At 40.2% G+C, this 22,202-nt stretch overlaps 1 protein-coding gene across 1 annotated transcript in view; it reads left to right on the top strand.

Annotated features, from left to right (window-relative positions):
• Positions 1 to 2,573: 2,573 nt before the first annotated feature.
• Positions 2,574 to 22,202, top strand: part of LOC138369834 (mucin-3B-like) — a 118,070-nt gene continuing 98,441 nt past the window's right edge. The window contains exons 1-2 of the mRNA XM_069333575.1: positions 2,574 to 2,747; positions 4,082 to 4,252. Of these exons, the coding sequence (XP_069189676.1) occupies positions 2,669 to 2,747; positions 4,082 to 4,252 (250 nt within the window). The 5' untranslated portion in view covers positions 2,574 to 2,668. The remainder of the gene's footprint in view (positions 2,748 to 4,081; positions 4,253 to 22,202) is intronic.

Below are 22,202 nucleotides of genomic sequence, written 5' to 3'. Positions count from 1 at the left end.
ACCACCTTCCAAGCATCACCACCTGCCAAGCATCACCACCTTCCATCCATCACCACCTTCAATCCATCACCACCTTCCATCCATCACCACCTTCCATCCATCACCACCTTCCAAGCATCACCACCTTCCAAGCATCACCACCTGCCAAGCATCACCACCTTCCAAGCATCACAACCTTCCAAGCATCACCACCTGTCAAGCCTCACCACCTTCCATCCATCACCACCTGCCAAGCATTACCACCTGCCAAGCATCACCACCTGCCAAGCATCACCACCTGCCAAGCATCACCACCTGCCAAGCATCACCACCCTCCATCCATCACCACCTGCCAAGCATCACCACCTTCCATCCATCACCACCTTCCAAGCATCACAACCTTCCAAGCATCACCACCTGTCAAGCCTCACCACCTTCCATCCATCACCACCTGCCAAGCATTACCACCTGCCAAGCATCACCACCTGCCAAGCATCACCACCTGCCAAGCATCACCACCTTCCATCCATCACCACTTGCCAAGCATCACCACCTGTCAAGCCTCACCACCTTCCAAGCATCACCACCTTCCAAGCATCACCACCTTCCAAGCATCACCACCTGTCAAGCCTCACCACCTTCCAAGCATCACCACCTGCCAAGCATCACCACCTTCCAAGCATCACCACCTGTCAAGCCTCACCACCTTCCAAGCATCACCACCTTCCAAGCATCACCACCTTCCAAGCATCACCACCTGCCAAGCATCACCACCTGCCAAGCATCACCACCCTCCATCCATCACCACCTGCCAAGCATCACCACCTGCCAAGCATCACCACCCTCCATCCATCACCACCTTCCATCCATCACCACCTTCCATCCATCACCACCTTCCAGGCATCACAACCTTCCAAGCATCACCACCTTCCAAGCATCACCACCTGTCAAGCCTCACCACCTTCCAAGCATCACCACCTTCCAAGCATCACCACCTTCCATCCATCACCACCTTCCAAGCATCACCACCTTCCAAGCATCACCACCTGTCAAGCCTCACCACCTTCCAAGCATCACCACCTTCCAAGCATCACCACCTTCAAAGCATCACCACTTGCCAAGCATCACCACCTTCCAAGCATCACCACCTTCCATCCATCACCACCTTCCAAGCATCACCACCTGCCAAGCATCACCACCTTCCCTCCATCACCACCTGCCAAGCATCACCACCTGCTAAGCATCACCACCTGCCAAGCATCACCACCTTCCAAGTATCACCACCTGCCAAGCATCACCACCTTCCATCCATCACCACCTTCCAAGCATCAGCACCTTCCATCCATCACCACCTGCCAAGCATCACCACCTGCTAAGCATCACCACCTGCCAAGCATCACCACCTTCCAAGTATCACCACCTGCCAAGCATCACCACCTTCCATGCATCACCACCTTCCCTCCATCACCACCTGCCAAGCATCACCACCTGCTAAGCATCACCACCTGCCAAGCATCACCACCTTCCAAGTATCACCACCTTCCAAGCATCACCACCTTCCATGCATCACCACCTTCCATCCATCACCACCTTCCATCCATCACCACCTTCCATCCATCACCACCTTCCATGCATCACCACCTTCCAAGCATCACCACCTTCCAAGCATCACCACCTACCAAGCATCACCACCTGCCAAGCATCACCACCTGCTAAGCATCACCACCTGCCAAGCATCACCACCTTCCAAGTATCACCACCTGCCAAGCATCACCACCTTCCATGCATCACCACCTTCCATGCATCACAACCTTCCATCCATCACCACCTTCCATCCATCACCACCTTCCAAGCATCACCACCTTCCATGCATCACCACCTTCCAAGCATCACCACCTTCCATCCATCACCACCTTCCATCCATCACCACCTTCCATCCATCACCACCTTCCATGCATCACCACCTTCCAAGCATCACCACCTTCCAAGCATCACCACCTACCAAGCATCACCACCTGCCAAGCATCACCACCTGTCAAGCCTCACCACCTTCCAAGCATCACCACCTTCCAAGCATCACCACCTTCCAAGCATCACCACCTGCCAAGCATCACCACCTTCCAAGCATCACCACCTGCCAAGCATCACCACCTGTCAAGCCTCACCACCTGCCAAGCATCACCACCTGTCAAGTATCACAACCCTTGCTTTCCTACATTTAGCAACTTTATATTATCTCATTAGTTCTAAAAGCTTTACTACCATTAGGTATATAAAATACATATATGATATAACGCCCATTGCTGGCTCTGTACCAATATGGACCGCAGGTAAATTTGTCAGTCATTGGACCAACTATTGCTGAGCTTGCACCGTTTAGCAGGTAAATCTGCGAGTGGTCTATCCACTGCAATCGAAGGTGCTGTAACGAGCGGGCCAATCAGCATCTTGATGGGGTGGGGCAGTGGCGAGCGGACCAATCAGCGTGTTGACAAGAAGGTGGGGCATTATCGAGCGGACCAATCAACGTCGTGACACGTATGTGGAACTATGTTAGTCTAGTGCATGAGCGGCGTGAAGCGAGATATGAGCATTAGCGCTCTTGGACAGACAGCACTCGAGCTCGGGCCGCGAGTCAAAGCGCGAACAACTTCGCGCTCAGTTGTTCTGAAATCGACATTCTGCAACTATGAAGTTGTACCTCTTCTTATATATTCAGGCCGTCTTGGCGTGTGTCCTGACTATTTTGTCCCCCGTGATCGGTTCCGGTAAGCACTTTGCACTTTTGAATAGGGTTATGGTGGCGTCCTTTTATGCAGACAACTTTCCAGTCTGTTCGGAGTTGTAAACATTTCTTCTCTAATGCCTATATAAAAGCAATAGAGAAGCAATAAAATATAGAATGCAACAGAATATAGTTTATAAGCATTACTTACATAGAATTTATAAAATGCAGAAGCAAGCACAGACGCAGAAGGGATTTCCTCTCTGGATTACAACACTGTTGATGAGTAATGTGAAAATGAATAACAAGGAAGGGGAATAAACCAGGAATTTACCTAATTGCCCTCGTGTAAATCAACATATTCAGAAGATGTGCTGATTTTCATGGAGTTCATGTGAAATATATGGTGTTACTACCCTAGAGTTTTTAGTGATCGAGATAATATACTCAGAAACCCATACAGTTGTCTCAGACCTTCTTAATACATTTTCTGATAGATGGGGGAAGAAGGGACGGGAAAGGGTGAGGACGGAAGGGAAGGACGAGTGGAAAAGGAGAGGATGAGGGACTGGCCGAGAGGAAGGAGGAAGACTAAGAGAACGGGGACTATATATAAATGTCTCTCTTTTCAATGTTACATGGGAGATTAGGGGGAGGGCATGAGAGGAGGAGGGAGTCTCTGTCATTGTCACTTTCTTTATCTGTCTCTTTCTCTTGCTGTGTCTGTCATTCTCTCTGTTTTGTCTCTGTGTTTGTCCCTGTGTGTATCTGTCTGTCTGTCTCTTTCTCACTTATAAAAATAATTGTCTAATGTGTAGATGGTCGGCAATGTGAGTTCAGTGGTGTGATATACTAAAAAAAAAATAGTTACACATTACTCCTTAAAAGCGCTGTTGCTTGAGAATTCTTTAACACTGTGGCAGTATCGCCTGTTTTATGCAAGTACGGGCAAATTATTGAAGCTGGAGTTTTATGTTAATTTTCCCAAGATCAGTGATTAATGGTGTATATTACTATAAAAAAATTATTGTTGAAAAGTTTGCTTTGAAAATATTTAGCTGTAGCTGGCCTGCAGAGACAAAAGTCGTCGTGAAGGTCTGAAAGTGACCCAGACACGCTGTTCCGTTTAAAATTTTGGCAATCCTGGCCAACCAATGTTCATCCCCTAACCCAGCGCATTCACTCGGCCAATTTGGGTGAAGCAAGCCCCAACTGTGTATCCTCCATCTTTGAACAGACAGACAAATATTCTCTAAAATAGTATAAATATTTGGGAATTAAGTCCACTCTCCTTCTCAGCATAAGTATTAGGTCTACTACCATTAACAGCAGGAGTTTTGGGTGGATGGTAAAATACTTAAATCTTTTCGCTTCTAGTAACCCCCGTGGCTGGAGGATCATGCTACATACCGGGCTATGTGACGACAGACTCGACGAACACCCAGGGCTACCTCTCCTGCGTCTACTATAAATGGAACTCCATGTTGTGTCCTACGAACACTGTATGGCGGTCAGACCTCTACCGGTGCGACGTTCCTCGGAATGCCAGTGAGTACCCCATCAAGGGAGTAGGGGGAGGATGGTTGTAGCGACTGCAGGCCTCCTGACTGAGCGGTTTTCATGCATATCAGTGGTAAAATTGGCCTCTTCTTACCAGTTTTTAATGATTAATTTTTTGCTGTGTTCCTGCAGGATGAGTTATATATATACTAGTGTTTGGATTTCTTGCTTTATTTCTCTTGTTGTTTTCGTTTGTTACATATATATATATATATATATATATATATATATATATATATATATATATATATATATATATATATATATATATATATATATATATATATATATAAATATATATATGTCGTACCTAATAGCCAGAACGCACTTCTCAGCCTACTATTCAAGGCCTGATTTGCCTAATAAGCCAAGTTTTCACGAATTAATGTTTTTTCGTCTACCTAACCTACCTAACCTAACCTAACCTAGCTTTTTTTGGCTACCTAACCTAACCTTACCTATAAATATAGGTTAGGTTAGGTTAGGTAGGGTTGGTTAGGTTCGGTCATATATCTACGTTAATTTTAACTCCAATAAAAAAAAATTGACCTCATACATAGAGAAAAGGGTTGCTTTATCATTTCATAAGAAAAAAATTATAGTAAATATATTAATTCAGGAAAACTTGGCTTATTAGGCAAATCGGGCCTTGAATAGTAGGCTGAGAAGTGAGTTCTGGCTACTAGGTACGACATATATATATATATATATATATATATATATATATATATATATATATATATATATATATATATATATATATATATTGGTGTATACTGGAAGCAGGTTTTCTTTCAAACATGTTTCATTGAATATGACCGCATATTCTGTATTTATTATTTTCTGGTTTAGGGCTTCTATCCGTCTAACTATTTTCTTAGCATCAGAGCTTAGTTGAAATAGGAGTTCTCCAAAACTCATTTTCGTACTTTTAAGGTGAAAAAAAAAGAAGTAATTTACTATAGAGTGTATTACACTTATTTATACAATTTGCACAACGTTTCGAACCTCCATGGTTCATTCTCAAGTGAACAGATCTTACAATGCTGGTTGATTTTATACACGCATTGGGTCAGGTGATAATACAATAAAGGTGAAAACATGGGGGGATACATAAGGGATAAATGTGAGGTGAAACATAGAGGTAACTGCAGAAGGCTTATTGGCCCATACGAGGCAGCTCCTATCTAAACACAAAGATTAATCCAGTGTAATTGGCCTGTTATGTTGGACATTGTCTTCTGTGTTGGCATCGTTATGTTCTGGTCTTGTCCTTACTCTCATGGTGGGTAGAGTAAATAGTCCCGTGATTTGGGTGTTCATGGTAGGTTGTTCTATTCTTATGTGAATTGCCTCAAGAATTTGTAATCTTCTTGCATCTTGGGTTTTGTCTATTAGAGTGATGTCATGGGCTTGTCTCATGTGATTCCTAGGGGCACCGGATTGAAGATAGCAATATATATATATATATATATATATATATATATATATATATATATATATATATATATATATATATATATATATATATATATATATATATATATATATATATATACATATATATATATATATATATATATATATATATATATATATATATATATATATATATATATATATTTGGTTCATTCTCAAGTGAACAGATCAACAAATTCCTTTGGAGACTTCAGGCTGAAGGCGCAAGGAACATAAGGAGTCAGCAGGCCGTTGAGTCACTTCGCCAGTCTGTATATATATATATATATATATATATATATATATATATATATATATATATATATATATATATATATATATATATATATATATATATATTTCTTTTCACTGTTGGAGGTAAATCAAAAATCAATTCTCCAAAATTCATTTTTATTTCTAGTCTGACGCGACACGAGCGCGTTTCGTAAAACTTATTACATTTTCAAAGACTTTTAGTTCACAAATACACAACTGAATAGAACTTACGCATCTCCGATTTTATATCTACATTTGAGTGAGGTGGAAGGGGTGATGTGGCATTAACACAAGACAGAACAAGAGGTGGCATTAATAGGGTATTAATTTCATCAACACAAGACAGAACAAGAAGTGGTATTAATAGGGTATTAATTTCATCAACACAAGACAGAACACGAAACAATGGGTATTGAATAGAAGTGTTTGTAGAAAGCCTATTGGTCCATATTTCTTGATGCTTCTATATTGGAGCGGAGTCTTGAGGTGGGTAGAATATAGTTGTGCATTAATTGGCTGTTGATTGCTGGTGTTGACTTCTTGATGTGTAGTGCCTCGCAGACGTCAAGCCGCCTGCTATCGCTGTATCTATCGATGATTTCTGTGTTGTTTACTAGGATTTCTCTGGCGATGGTTTGGTTGTGGGAAGAGATTATATGTTCCTTAATGGAGCCCTGTTGCTTATGCATCGTTAAACGCCTAGAAAGAGATGTTGTTGTCTTGCCTATATACTGGGTTTTTTGGAGCTTACAGTCCCCAAGAGGGCATTTGAAGGCATAGACGACGTTAGTCTCTTTTAAAGCGTTCTGTTTTGTGTCTGGAGAGTTTCTCATGAGTAGGCTGGCCGTTTTTCTGGTTTTATAGTAAATCGTCAGTTGTATCCTCTGATTTCTGTCTGTAGGGATAACGTTTCTATTAACAATATCTTTCAGGACCCTTTCCTCCGTTTTATGAGCTGTGGAAAAGAAGTTCCTGTAAAATAGTCTAATAGGGGGTATAGGTGTTGTGTTAGTTGTCTCTTCAGAGGTTGCATGGCGTTTCACTTTCCTTCTTATGATGTCTTCGACGAAACCATTGGAGAAGCCGTTGTTGACTAGGACCTGCCTTACCCTACAGAGTTCTTCGTTGACTTGCTTCCATTCTGAGCTGTGGCTGAGAGCACGGTCGACATATGCGTTAACAACACTCCTTTTGTACCTGTCTGGGCAGTCGCTGTTGGCATTTAGGCACATTCCTATGTTCGTTTCCTTAGTGTAGACTGCAGTGTGGAAACCTCCGCTCTTTTCCATGACTGTTACATCTAGAAAGGGCAGCTTCCCATCCTTTTCCATCTCGTAAGTGAAACGCAACACGGAACTCTGCTCAAATGCCTCCTTCAGCTCCTGCAGATGTCTGACATCAGGTACCTGTGTAAAAATGTCGTCAACATACCTGCAGTATATGGCCGGTTTCAAGTTCATGTCGACTAAGACTTTTTGCTCGATGGTACCCATGTAGAAGTTTGCAAACAGGACACCTAGGGGAGAACCCATGGCGACCCCATCTACTTACTTATACATGTGCCCATCCGGGCTCAAGAAGGGTGCCTCTTTAGTACAAGCTTGGAGTAGTTTCCTCAGAATATTTTCTGGTATGTCAAGAGGAGTACAGGCTGGATCACGATACACTCTGTCGGCTATCATCCCGATTGTCTCGTCCACAGGTACGTTGGTAAACAGCGATTCTACGTCCAACGAGGCTCTTATCCCTGTGGCCCGTGTGCCCCGCAGTAAGTCAACAAATTCCTTTGGAGACTTCAGGCTGAAGGCGCAAGGAACATAAGGAGTCAGCAGGCCATTGAGTCGCTTCGCCAGTCTGTACGTGGGTGTGGGTATCTGGCTAATGATTGGCCGAAGTGGGTTTCCAGGCTTGTGTGTCTTGACATTTCCATACGCATATCCGGGTTTATATTCCCCAATGATCTTTGGCAGGTGGAGTCCGGATTTCTTGGCGTTCACAGTTTCGATCAGTTTGTTGACCTTTGCTTTTAATTCGGCTGTAGTGTCCTTCGTTACCCGTTGGAACTTAGTTTGGTCAGAGAGTATGATGTTCATTTTCGCCAGATATTCGTCTTTTTTAAGAATGACATATATTGGCGACTTGTCACCTCTCCTGATAACTATCTCCTTGTTCTCACGAAGGCTTTTAGCTGCCGCTTTGAGCTCGGGGGACAGTATGGTGCTTCTGTAATTGCCTCGATTCTTTCCTCCTCTTGCAATAAGTTCTGCTTGTAAGGTATCTTTGGTAGTGACCTTCTTTTGTGTCTCGAGGTCGAATATGTCGTCCAACAGAATTTCCAACTCTACTTTCCGGGCCATCTCACTCGGTCTGGACATAACATGACAGTTTATGCCCAGATTTAGGAGAGTGACTTGGTCCTCAGTGAGGTTAATTCCTGCAAGGTTCAGGAAGCCATCTCTTGGTCGTGGAATTGCCATAGGTCCTCCATATAATGAAACTAACAACATTATATGGAGGACCTATGGCAATTCCACGACCAAGAGATGGCTTCCTGAACCTTGCAGGAATTAACCTCACTGAGGACCAAGTCACTCTCCTAAATCTGGGCATAAACTGTCATGTTATGTCCAGACCGAGTGAGATGGCCCGGAAAGTAGAGTTGGAAATTCTGTTGGACGACATATTCGACCTCGAGACACAAAAGAAGGTCACTACCAAAGATACCTTACAAGCAGAACTTATTGCAGAAGGAGGAAAGAATCGAGGCAATTACAGAAGCACCATACTGTCCCCCGATCTCAAAGCGGCAGCTAAAAGCCTTCGTGAGAACAAGGAGATAGTTATCAGGAGAGGTGACAAGTCGCCAATATATGTCATTCTTAAAAAAGACGAATATCTGGCGAAAATGAACATCATACTCTCTGGCCAAACTAAGTTCCAAAGGGTAACGAAGGACACTACAGCCGAATTAAAAGCAAAGGTCAACAAACTGATCGAAACTGTGAACGCCAAGAAATCCGGACTCCACCTGCCAAAGATCATTGGGGAATATAAACCCGGATATGCGTATGGAAATGTCAAGACACACAAGCCTGGAAACCCACTTCGGCCAATCATTAGCCAGATACCCACACCCATGTACAGACTGGCGAAGCGACTCAACGGCCTGCTGATTCCTTATGTTCCTTGCGCCTTCAGCCTGAAGTCTCCAAAGGAATTTGTTGACTTACTGCGGGGCACACGGGCCACAGGGATAAGAGCCTCGTTGGACGTAGAATCGCTGTTTACCAACGTACCTGTGGATGAGACAATCGGGATGATAGCCGACAGAGTGTATCGTGATCCAGCCTGTACTCCTCTTGACATACCAGAAAATATTCTGAGGAAACTACTCCAAGCTTGTACTAAAGAGGCACCCTTCTTGAGCCCGGATGGGCACATGTATAAGCAAGTAGATGGGGTCGCCATGGGTTCTCCCCTAGGTGTCCTGTTTGCAAACTTCTACATGGGTACCATCGAGCAAAAAGTCTTAGTCGACATGAACTTGAAACCGGCCATATACTGCAGGTATGTTGACGACATTTTTACACAGGTACCTGATGTCAGACATCTGCAGGAGCTGAAGGAGGCATTTGAGCAGAGTTCCGTGTTGCGTTTCACTTACGAGATGGAAAAGGATGGGAAGCTGCCCTTTCTAGATGTAACAGTCATGGAAAAGAGCGGAGGTTTCCACACTGCAGTCTACACTAAGGAAACGAACATAGGAATGTGCCTAAATGCCAACAGCGACTGCCCAGACAGGTACAAAAGGAGTGTTGTTAACGCATATGTCGACCGTGCTCTCAGCCACAGCTCAGAATGGAAGCAAGTCGACGTAGAACCCTGTAGGGTAAGGCAGGTCCTAGTCAACAACGGCTTCTCCAATGGTTTCGTCGAAGACATCATAAGAAGGAAAGTGAAACGCCATGCAACCTCTGAAGAGACAACTAACACAACACCTATACCCACTATTAGACTATTTTACAGGAACTTCTTTTCCACAGCTCATAAAACGGAGGAAAGGGTCCTGAAAGATATTGTTAATAGAAACGTTATCCCTACAGACAGAAATCAGAGGATACAACTGACGATTTACTATAAAACCAGAAAAACGGCCAGCCTACTCATGAGAAACTCTCCAGACACAAAACAGAACGCTTTAAAAGAGACTAACGTCGTCTATGACTTCAAATGCCCTCTTGGGGACTGTAAGCTCCAAAAAAAAACAGTATATTGGCAAGACAACAACATCTCTTTCTAGGCGTTTAACGATGCATAAGCAACAGGGCTCCATTAAGGAACATATAATCTCTTCCCACAACCAAACCATCGCCAGAGAAATCCTAGTAAACAACACAGAAATCATCGATAGATACAGCGATAGCAGGCGGCTTGACGTCTGCGAGGCACTACACATCAAGAAGTCAACACCAGCAATCAACAGCCAATTAATGCACAACTATATTCTACCCACCTCAAGACTCCGCTCCAATATAGAAGCATCAAGAAATATGGACCAATAGGCTTTCTACAAACACTTCTATTCAATACCCATTGTTTCGTGTTCTGTCTTGTGTTGATGAAATTAATACCCTATTAATACCACTTCTTGTTCTGTCTTGTGTTGATGAAATTAATACCCTATTAATGCCACTTCTTGTTCTGTCTTGTGTTAATGCCACATCACCCCTTCCACCTCACTCAAATGTAGATATAAAATCGGAGATGTTCTATTCCACAGTTGTGTAGTTGTACACCAGACGTCACGTCCTTCACTCACCAGACCACTCCACAAGTGATCATTTGAAATTTCATCATGGAATTCCAATTGACTTATAATCGATCCAGCAATGCTGCTCAGAGTAGGAAAAGACCATCGATAATGGATACCAGTTCCGAAAGTGACGGCGAGTGGCATCACGTGAATAAGGCTAACAGGACAAGCCAATCCATGACGACCCATCGCCCATTAATCTCTCCAGCTTCTCCAGCTCTCCCAGCGCCTCAGACTAGATCTACGTTTCCGGTCTTCAAAGTGCAGCACACGGAAGGTAAGTCTTCCTACGCTACTGTAGTGGACCTGGAAAAAGAGTACCCCCAGCTCCAGGTTAGGGCAAAACCTAATCTCAAAGGAGAATACATTCTGAGGCCAAAAGACGAGTCGGCCGCTACGATTCTAAAAAATTACGCAAAATGTGAGGAACTGAAACCAGAGGATAAAATAAGTAAAGTCATTGTCCTCCACTATCCCTTGCATATGGCCCTTGGCCATCTCGAAAAGCTGAACTATGTGGTGTCAGCAGAGAGATGCCAAGTACGAACAAAACAAGAAACTCGACAAGTCCTTCTCACAGTAAGAGGACGGATCCCGGAAAAACTTGACCTTGGAATCTGGGGGGTGTTCCAACACAGGCCTTACACCTCAGAACCCCTAAGATGCTTTAGATGTCAGAGATTTGGGCATCACAAAGATGGCTGCCAACGCCCAGTGAGGTGCGGAGTCTGCAGCCAGCCCCACGATACAAAAACATGTATTGATAAATTCAAGGCAAACCACCCTGTTCAGGCAAAATGCCCAAATTGTTCCAAGGCACATCATGCCTGGAACTTGAAATGCCCTGAAAGGCTCAAAAGGCTTCAAACGAACCCCACCACGCCAACAGCGGAGCCGAAACCCCCACCAAAACGAATACCAGCTCCCATGCCCACTAAAACCGCGAGGGGTCTACCCATTCAGGAAGAGGGGGCACACGGCCCTTCACCATCGGCCATGGTGAAGGGTGAGAAGACAGTACAGGACAAAAAGAAAGATGGAGGACACAAGACTCAGGTTCAAAGCAGTCGGCCTCCCATTTCATCCAGCAAGCACACTGGGGCCAATAGGAGTAGCAATTCCAGTGCCAAAGTTACCACCGAGAAGGGTCTAAAAGCCACTAGGCCCTCAACCTGCACAACATTAAATAGTGCTCCCACTGAACTGAACGCTCTCTGGCCAATGCTCAAAACTTTGGTCACTGAGTTAATCGAAAGTCTGCTGTCTTCACATGGAATCAAGCAAACCACAGAGACTCGGAAGACAATTGAGCACAAGCTCAAAAAATTCGAAGATGTAATATCCATACCGTCAAGACAGCAGGGCAAGAGGCACCCCCATAAAAAGCAGATAGAGTCCAGGTCGTCGGAAAGCGACATTGATGAGGCAATTTCAGGACCACTAAGAACCTATACCCCAATTGCAACTTCCATGGCGTGTTCATCAGACTCCATGGATACCACGGAATTATCAGCACATTCCAAGAACCTAGAATTCTAAAGATCCTGCAATGGAATGCGCAAGGACTGCGCACTAAATTGCAACACTTGCAATGTATAGCAGCAACCAAAGGCATAGACATCCTGATACTTCAGGAGAGCTTGCTTCGAGCCGGATTAGAACCTAAAATCTCAGGCTATCGAGGCTTTTTCCTTCCATGGATCAATGGGCAATCCAGGGGATGTGCAATCTATGTAAAAAGTGACCTGATCTCCAAATCCATAACCAGTCCACCCAATTGTGGAGCAGGGACAGAGGTAATGGGAGTCACCATTGAGCTAAGACACGACAAACTTGAAGTGTTCAATGTGTACAGGTCTCCACAAGCCGAAATGGATCTCTCTGTGTTATTTGGACACGCGACAACAACAAACACAATCATTTGTGGAGATTTTAATGCCCATCATCGATTGGCACTGGGCTCGAACAAAACAAATGAAGCCGGCATACACATTACACATCTACTGGACCAGCTTCCAGAAATACAAATCCTAAACAAGAATGAACCTACCCACATCCAAGGAGGCAGATTAGACCTAACCTTCGTTTCAGCCTCTCTAAGAGATGCAGCAACATGGTCAGTTGAGCCCACACTCACAAGCGACCACTATGGGGTCCAAATTGATCTTCAGTTAGACCTACCCACCCCACCTCCGCCTCCATCTGAAGCCTGGAACTTTGCTTTAGCAAACTGGGACCGATTTCAAAACCTCATTTCAGAGTGGCAAAGAAACTATGATCTTCCCGAAGACATTAATCAGGCAGAACAAGAATTTGTCAAAGCGATTCAAAGTGCAGCCAACCACTCAATCCCACTGAAAAAACAGTCCACCGGACACCATAAAGATCATTGGTACTATTGCGAACGTGTCAAAGAACTCAACCATAGACTGAATAGAACAAGAAAGCTATACAAAAAGCAGCCAAGTGACTGCAACAGGATCTTACTTTGTGAGGTCAAGGAACATGTACATCGAGAGACCAGACAAATAAAAGAACAAAAGTGGCTAGAATGGTGTTCACACCTGAATGAACACACCTCTCTCGGGGAGATGTGGCAGCAAATTCACCGGGCCAAAGGGAATAAAACACCTAAAGCTCCACACCCCAAAGATCCCCAACAGGAAGCCGAAGTACTGGCAACCAGGTTTGCAGAGAGAGCAGCCAGCAATCAACTTCCACCAGATGTATTAGCAGTACAGACCGGACTAGAGGAAGAAAGGTGGCACAGAATCCTTACAGCATGTGAAGAAGTCTCTGACACTAATGCCCCCTTCACACTGGATGAGCTCAATCGGGCTAAGAAAAACTCCAAGGATACATCCCCTGGAGCCGACAAATTAACCTATAAAATGATTAGAAACCTCGGCCCAGAGGGAGACGCTGCATACCTAAGGTTAATTAATTTAGCCTGGACTTCTCAAACTAGACCTTCTGCTTGGAATAGAGCAGACATAGTGCCGATCCCAAAACCCAAAGATCCAGCTAATCCCAGGCCCATCTCTCTCCAAAGCTGTGCAGCCAAGACGGCTGACAGAATGGCACTCAACAGACTGGAGTGGAAAATGCCTAAACTGCACCATGATATGTATGCCTATAGAAGAGGGGTTGGCACAGTGGAATGTATTACAACTCTGTTAGCCCACTTGAATGACAGACCAGGAATGCTGATATTCCTGGACCTCGAAAAAGCCTTTGAACTGGCTAGCGCCCCAGCTATTCTCTGCTGCTTCATTGACAAAGAGGTCAGAGGCAACCTGCTCTCCTGGACCAAAAACTGTCTCATAAACAGAGAAGCAAGAGTAAAACTTCATGGCACAGTCTCTGAGTACAAAAGACATGAAAATGGTACACCGCAAGGAGGTATTCTTAGCCCTCTTCTCTTCAACTGTTTAATGGAAAGAATAATGAGGTTGAAACTCCCACATCACTGCAGGCTGCTAAACTACGCAGACGACTTTGTCATCATCATAAAAGGAAGGGATGCGGCGCGCCTTGCACCCAAATGCTTAGGTGGGTTTGCATCAGTAAAGAGGCAAAACAGATTGGGATCAAACTCAACCCCTCAAAGTCAAAGGCCATGCCCATAAAAATAGCGAAGCCCAACATCCAACTCACAGTACAGGGTCAACCAATAGAATGGGTCGACACCTATCAGTATCTAGGAATCATCCTGGACACACACATGAATTTTAATGCTGTGGTCACATACTTGAGAGAGCGAACTGCGGCCCGGACGGCAATCCTCAGGTCGCTAACCTCCCTTTCTGGAGGAGCCAATCTGCAAGTCCTTCGCACATACTATGTACAGGCAGTCAGATCAGTGATCGATTATGCCGCACCTGCACTCACAAATCTATCACACCAACAGTGGAAAAAGCTTGAAGTTGCCCAAAACAATGCTATGAGAGCTGCACTGGGAGCCCCCATGTGGACCAGGCTTGAAACTCTTAGACTGGAGACGGGTTTGCCCTCTCTACAAGAAAGAATATCACAAAGGACAGCTACAATTATCAGTAAGATAATTATTTCTTCTGATCCAATCCCAGTACGGCAGGCTTTGGTGGTTGGACTAGGCCAAAACAATGGAAACTCTTGGGTCCCAAGAGCAGGAAAAGTCCTAAACAGACTACATTTAAAAAACATGATTCTTGATAGAGAGGGTGATCATCCACACCCAAATTAAACTCCTTCCGCGCCGTGGGAAGAGCCTACTTTTAAAATAGTAATAGAAAGTCTCCCAATGAAAAAGGCTGCCTATGATCCGACAATCCTAAGGCGCATAATAGAAGAGCAAATGTATAGCATAGCAGTAGCAGGAGCCACCCACATCTTCACAGACGGATCGGTGGACACAGAAAATGAGAGTGCTGGCGCTGCTCTTTGCACGACCAGCGTTCAGGCATATTGGAGACTGGGAGGACTAGTATCATCAACCCAAACTGAGCTGTTCGCCATACAACAGGCATTCGCATATGTGATTGCACAAAACACTCAAAATGCAATCATACACACAGACTCAAAAGCTGCACTTCAAATACTAGGACAAAAACAGTGGAAAGATAATGTGGAAATAATTACCACCATCTTGCATCAAGGAGCAGTCGCTAAAGGCAAAGGCCTCAACATAACTTTAAACTGGATCCCATCCCATATTGGAATCCCATTAAATGAAAAAGCTGATGAAATTGCTAAATTGGCAACTCGTCATCCAGTGATACATAAAACAATTCAACCCAGCCTAGAGAACATAAAAAACATCATCACCAAAAAACTCTCACATCTCAACAAAGCCTACCTACACCAGAGAATAGCTGAAGGTTCGCCATCTGCAACATGGTATCTTCAGGCAACCAAATTAGAAAGGTTAAATATCCCAAAAGGAATCCACAGGGAAATAGCAGTTAGGCTATATAGACTACGTCTAGGTTACAGATGCAACTGGGAGATTGGTGAACCCTGACAGAGAGAGTGCATCTTCTGCCAAACTGTCACAGAAAAGCCATTACTTCACTATCTTCTGGAATGTGAAGCAACCAATGACCTTAGAAGAGCTATAAGAGTTCCTGAATCATGCAGTGGCCACCCTGAAGCCATCAACACAGCCACTCTCCTGGTCAACAAAGGTGTCCAGCAGCTGGACACCCTCATAAAGACTGTGAAGCAGTATCCTCCCCCACGATAACAGCTTGATGGTTAAATGCAACCTCAGAACACTGGGAAAAAAAAAAGAAAAAATTGTACCACTTACGGGCTATTCATGCCCGTGCCACCTCTTGGGTGGCTTAATCTTTATCAATCAATCAATCAGTTCTATTCAGTTCTGTATTTGTGAACTAAAAGTCTTTGAAAATGTAATAAGTCTTACGAAACGCGCTCGTGTCGCGTCAGACTAGAAATAAAAATGAATTTTGGAGAATTGATTTTTGATTTACCTCCAACAGTGAAAAGAAATGTACGAAAGATTGAGAAAATTCGTGTTAGAATTATTAATCTTACTTTTTCGGTCATATTTAATAATATATGTCTACAGGAAAGACTGCTACCAAAATATACTAATATATATATATATATATATATATACTTGCATAATAGATAAAACCCAAGATTCAAGAAGATTACAAATTCTTGAGGCAATTCACATAAGAATAGAGCGACCTACCATGAACACCCAAATCACGGAACTATTTACTCTACCCACCATGAGAGTAAGGACAAGACAAGAACATATCGATGCCAACACAGAAGACAATGTCCAACATAACAGGCCAATTACACTGGATTAATCTTTGTGTTTAGATAGGAGATGCCTCGTATGGGCCAATAAGCCTTCTGCAGCCCCTATGTTTATCCCTTATGTATCCCCCCATGTTTTTCACCTTCATTGTATTATCACCTGACCTAATGCGGGTATAAAATCAACTAGTATTGTAAGATTGTTCACTTGAGAATGAACCATGGAGGTTCGAAACGTCGTGCAAATTATACAAATAAGTGTAATACACTCTATAGTAAATCACTTCTTTTCTTCACCTTAAAAGTACGAAAATGAGTTTTGGAGAACTCCTATTTCAATTAAGCCCTGATGCTAAGAAAATAGTTAGAGGGATAGAAGCCCTAAACCAGAAAATAATAAATACAGAATATGCGGTCATATTCAATGAAACATGTTTGAAAGAAAACCTGCTGCCAGTATACACCAATATATATATATATATATATATATATATATATATATATATATATATATATATATATATATATATATATATATATATATATATATATATATATATATATATATATATATATATATATGTCGTACCTAGTAGCCAGAACTCACTTCTCAGCCTACTATGCAAGGCCCGATTTGCCTAATAAGCCAAGTTTTCATGAATTAATGTTTTTTCGTCTACCTAACCTACCTAACCTAACCTAACCTAGCTTTTTTTGGCTACCTAACCTAACCTTACCTATATATATAGGTTAGGTTAGGTTAGGTAGGGTTGGTTAGGTTCGGTCATATATCTACGTTAATTTTAACTCCAATAAAAAAAAATTGACCTCATACATAGTGAAAAGGGTAGCTTTATCATTTCATAAGAAAAAAATTATAGTAAATATATTAATTCAGGAAAACTTGGCCTATTAGGCAAATCGGGCCTTGAATAGTAGGCTGAGAAGTGAGTTCTGGCTACTAGGTACGACATATATATATATATATATATATATATATATATATATATATATATATATATATATATATATATATATATATATATATATATATATATATATATATATATATATATATATATATGTCGTACCTAGTAGCCAGAACGCACTTTTTGGCCTACTATGCAAGGCCCGAATTGCTTAATAAGCCAAGTTTTCTTGAATTAATATATTTTCTCTAATTTTTTTCTTATGAAATGATAAAGCTACCCATTTCATTATGTATGAAGTCAATTTTTTTTTATTGGAGTTAAAATTAACGTAGATATATGACCGAACCTAACCAACCCTACCTAACCTAACCTAACCTATGTTTATAGGTTAGGTTTGGTTAGGTAGTCGAAAAAGTTAGGTTAGGTTAGGTTAGGTAAGTTAGGTGATCGAAAAACATTTAATTCATGAAAACTTTGCTTATTAGGCAAATCGGGCCTTGCATAGTAGGCTGAGAAGTGCGTTCTGGCTACTAGGTACGACATATATATATATATATATATATATATATATATATATATATATATATATATATATATATATATATATATATATATATATATATATATATATAAATATATATATATATATATATATATATATATATATATATATATATATATATATATATATATATATACATATATATATATATACATATATATATATGGCACAACTCTCCTAAACACGAGAGTTAAGTATACAACTTTAGAACACTTTCCCACCAGGAGACTCGAACCCTAGCCAGCACAGAAGCCTTCCAGCAACTGGCATAACAGGTACGCCTTAACCCGCTCCACCACCCGCTCAGACCCTTAAAAGAGATGGTAATTTCGGAGTATTTAAATACCCCAAAGATCAACACCTCCCAAGAGCACCAGAGCAAGTGAGGGGTCATTTATTCGTTAATTTCGTCATGTCCCTGTTAATATGGGAAGACACAGTGTCTCTGTTTAAGGCACAACTCTCCTAAACACGAGAGTTAAGTATACAACTTTAGAACACTTTCCCACCAGGAGACTCGAACCCTAGCCAGCACAGAAGCCTTCCAGCAACTGGCATAACAGGTACGCCTTAACCCGCTCAGAGTGTCTGAGTATATATGAGCTGGAGGAACTCGACAACCTATGATAACCATCTTTGTAACCCATATATAACTCCTTTTTGTAACAAAGTTCAAATAAAGAAAATATATATATGTACATACAAAAGAATGGGGGTGGTAGGAGAAGATAATATTAGTGTTCAGTGAGAAACCAAAAGGTCTCCTCTGAATACTTTTTATTTTCTTCTCCGAGGCTATGGGTCCCCACATTGGCACCAGAGGTGGTACCCTCACAAACTTATAAAAAAAAAAATATATATATAAATATATATATACATATATATACATATATATATATATATATATATATATATATATATATATATATATATATATATATATATATATATATATATATATATATATATATATCTGGTACAATTATAGAGACCTACATCCTCTAAGAAGTAAATATACTGACATACCAAAATATTAGTATATTTTGGTAGCAGTCTTATATATACCAAAAAAGTAAGATTAATAATTCTAACACGAATTTTCTCAATGTTTCTTAAATTTTTCTTCACTGTTGATGGTAACTGAAAAATCAATTCTCCAAAATTCACTTTTATTTCTAGTCTGAGGCGACACTTGAGCGCGTTTCGTAAAACTTATTATATTTTCAAAGACTTTAGTTTACTCACACACAACTATAACTGAACAGAGCTTGTTGTTATAGATTAAGCTACTCGGAACAAGTTCCAAGTAGCACGGCCTATGGTGAGCCCGTAACTTACCTGGCACAGGAGCGGGGCAAGAAGCATGGGCTATGGTTAGCCTCGTGGACGGGAGATGTCTCCTGTGAACAGAGCTTAAACTTCTTCGATTATATACCTGCATTTGGGTGAGGTGATATGTTACAACAGTTTTGGATGAGGTGAAAACAAACTTTCAACACAGGACAGAACACGAAACAATGGGGTATAATATTTTGTAAGTTAAAGGGAAGAATGGAAGTAACTGCAAAGGGCCTATTGGCCCATATTTCTTGATGCTTCTATATTGGTGCGGAGTTTTGAAGTGGGTAGAATGTAGTTGTGCATTAATTGGCTGTTGATTGCTGGTGTCGACTTCTTAAAGTGTAGTGCCTCGCAGATATCTAGCCGCCTGCTATCGCTGTATCTATCGATGATTTCCGTGTTTTTTGTTAAGACTTCTCTGGTGATGGTCTGGTTGTGGGAAGAGATTATATGTTCCTTAATGGAGCCCTGTTGCTTATGCATCGTTAATCGCCTTGAAAGAGATGTTGTTGTCTTGCCTATATACTGAATTCTTTGAGGCTTACAGTCCCCAAGTGGACATTTAAAGGCATAGACGACATTGGTCTCTTTTAAAGCGTTCTGCTCTGTGTCTGGAGAGTTTCTCATGAGTAGATTGGCCGTTAAAGGGAAGTGAATTACTATAGAATGTATTACACTTATTTATACAATTTGCACAACGTTTCGAACCTCCATGGTTCATTCTCAAGTGAAAAGAATTTTCAGGACTGGTTCATTTTATACCCGCACTGGGTCAGGTGATAAAACAATAAAGGTGAAAACATGGGGGGATACATAAGGGATAAATGGGGGGTGAAACATAAGAACATAAGAATAGAGGTAACTGTGGAAGGCCTATTGGCCCATACGAGGCAGCTCCTATCTACATACAAAGATTAATCAAGTGTAATTGGTCTGTTATGTTGAACAGTGTCTTCTGTGTTGGCATCGTTATGTTCTGGTCTTGTCCTTACTCTCATGGTAGGTAGAGTAAATAGTTCCGTGATATATATAAATGTCCCTCGTTCCGTGATTTATATAAATCACGGAACTATATACTCTACCCACCATGAGGGTAAGGACACCTTTTCTTCACCTTGAAATTACGAAAATGAGATTTGGAGAACTCCTATTTCAGCTAAGCCCTGATGCTAAGAAAATAGTTAGAGGGATAGAAGCCCTAAATCAGAAGATAGTAAATACAGAATATGCGGTCATATTCAATGAGAAATGTTTAAAAGAAACCTGCTGCTAGTAAACACCAATATATATATATATATATATATATATATATATATATATATATATATATATATATATATATATATATATATATATATATATATATATATGTCGTACCTAATAGCCAGAATGCACTTCTCAGCCTACTATTCAAGGCCCGATTTGCCTAATAAGCCAAGTTTTCATGAATTAATATTTTTTCGTCTACCTAACATACCTAACCTAACCTAACCTAGCTTTTTTTGGCTACCTAACCTAACCTTACCTATAAATATAGGTTAGGTTAGGTTAGGTAGGGTTGGTTAGGTTCGGTCATATATCTACGTTAATTTTAACTCCAATAAAATAAAATTGACCTCATACATAGAGAAAAGGGTTGCTTTATCATTTCATAAGAAAAAAATTATAGTAAATATATTAATTCAGGAAAACTTGGCTTATTAGGCAAATCGGGCCTTGAATAGTAGGCTGAGAAGTGAGTTCTGGCTACTAGGTACGACATATATATATATATATATATATATATATATATATATATATATATATATATATATATATATATATATATATATATATATATTAATCTTACTTTTATTAATATATTAATATTATTTATTTTTATTAATATATTAATAGATTAATATATTAATCTTACTTTTTCGGTCATATTTAATAATATATATATACATTTATATATATATATATATATATATATATATATATATATATATATATATATAAATATATATACATATAAATATATATATATATAAATATATATATATATATAAATGTATATATATATTATTAAATATGACCGAAAAAGTAAGATTAATAATTCTAACACGAATTTTCTCAATCTTTCGTACATTTCTTTTCACTGTTGGAGGTAAATCAAAAATCAATTCTCCAAAATTCATTTTTATTTTTTTGGAGAATTGATTTTTGATTTACCTCCAACAGTGAAAAGAAATGTACGAAAGATTGAGAAAATTCGTGTTAGAATTATTAATCTTACTTTTTCGGTCATATTTAATAATATATGTCTACAGCAGGAAAGACTGCTACCAAAATAAACAAATATATATATATAAATATATATATATATATATATATATATATATATATATATATATATATATATATATATAAATATATATATATTTATAAATATATATATATTTATATATATATATATATATATATATATATAAATATATATATATACATATATATATATATATATATATATATATATATATATATATATAAATATATATATATATATATATATATATATATATATATATATATATATATATAAATATATATATATTTATAAATATATATATATTTATATATATATATATATATATATATATATAAATATATATATATATACATATATATATATATATATATATATATATATATATATATATATATATATATATATTTATATATATATATATTTATATATATATATATTTATATATATATATATATATATATATATATATA

Source organism: Procambarus clarkii, chromosome 30 (genome assembly GCF_040958095.1).
Source record: "Procambarus clarkii isolate CNS0578487 chromosome 30, FALCON_Pclarkii_2.0, whole genome shotgun sequence".
Classification (NCBI taxonomy): Eukaryota; Metazoa; Arthropoda; class Malacostraca; order Decapoda; family Cambaridae; genus Procambarus; species Procambarus clarkii.
Note: the sequence above shows the minus strand (reverse complement) of the source record. Positions and strands in the feature narration are given on the sequence as shown.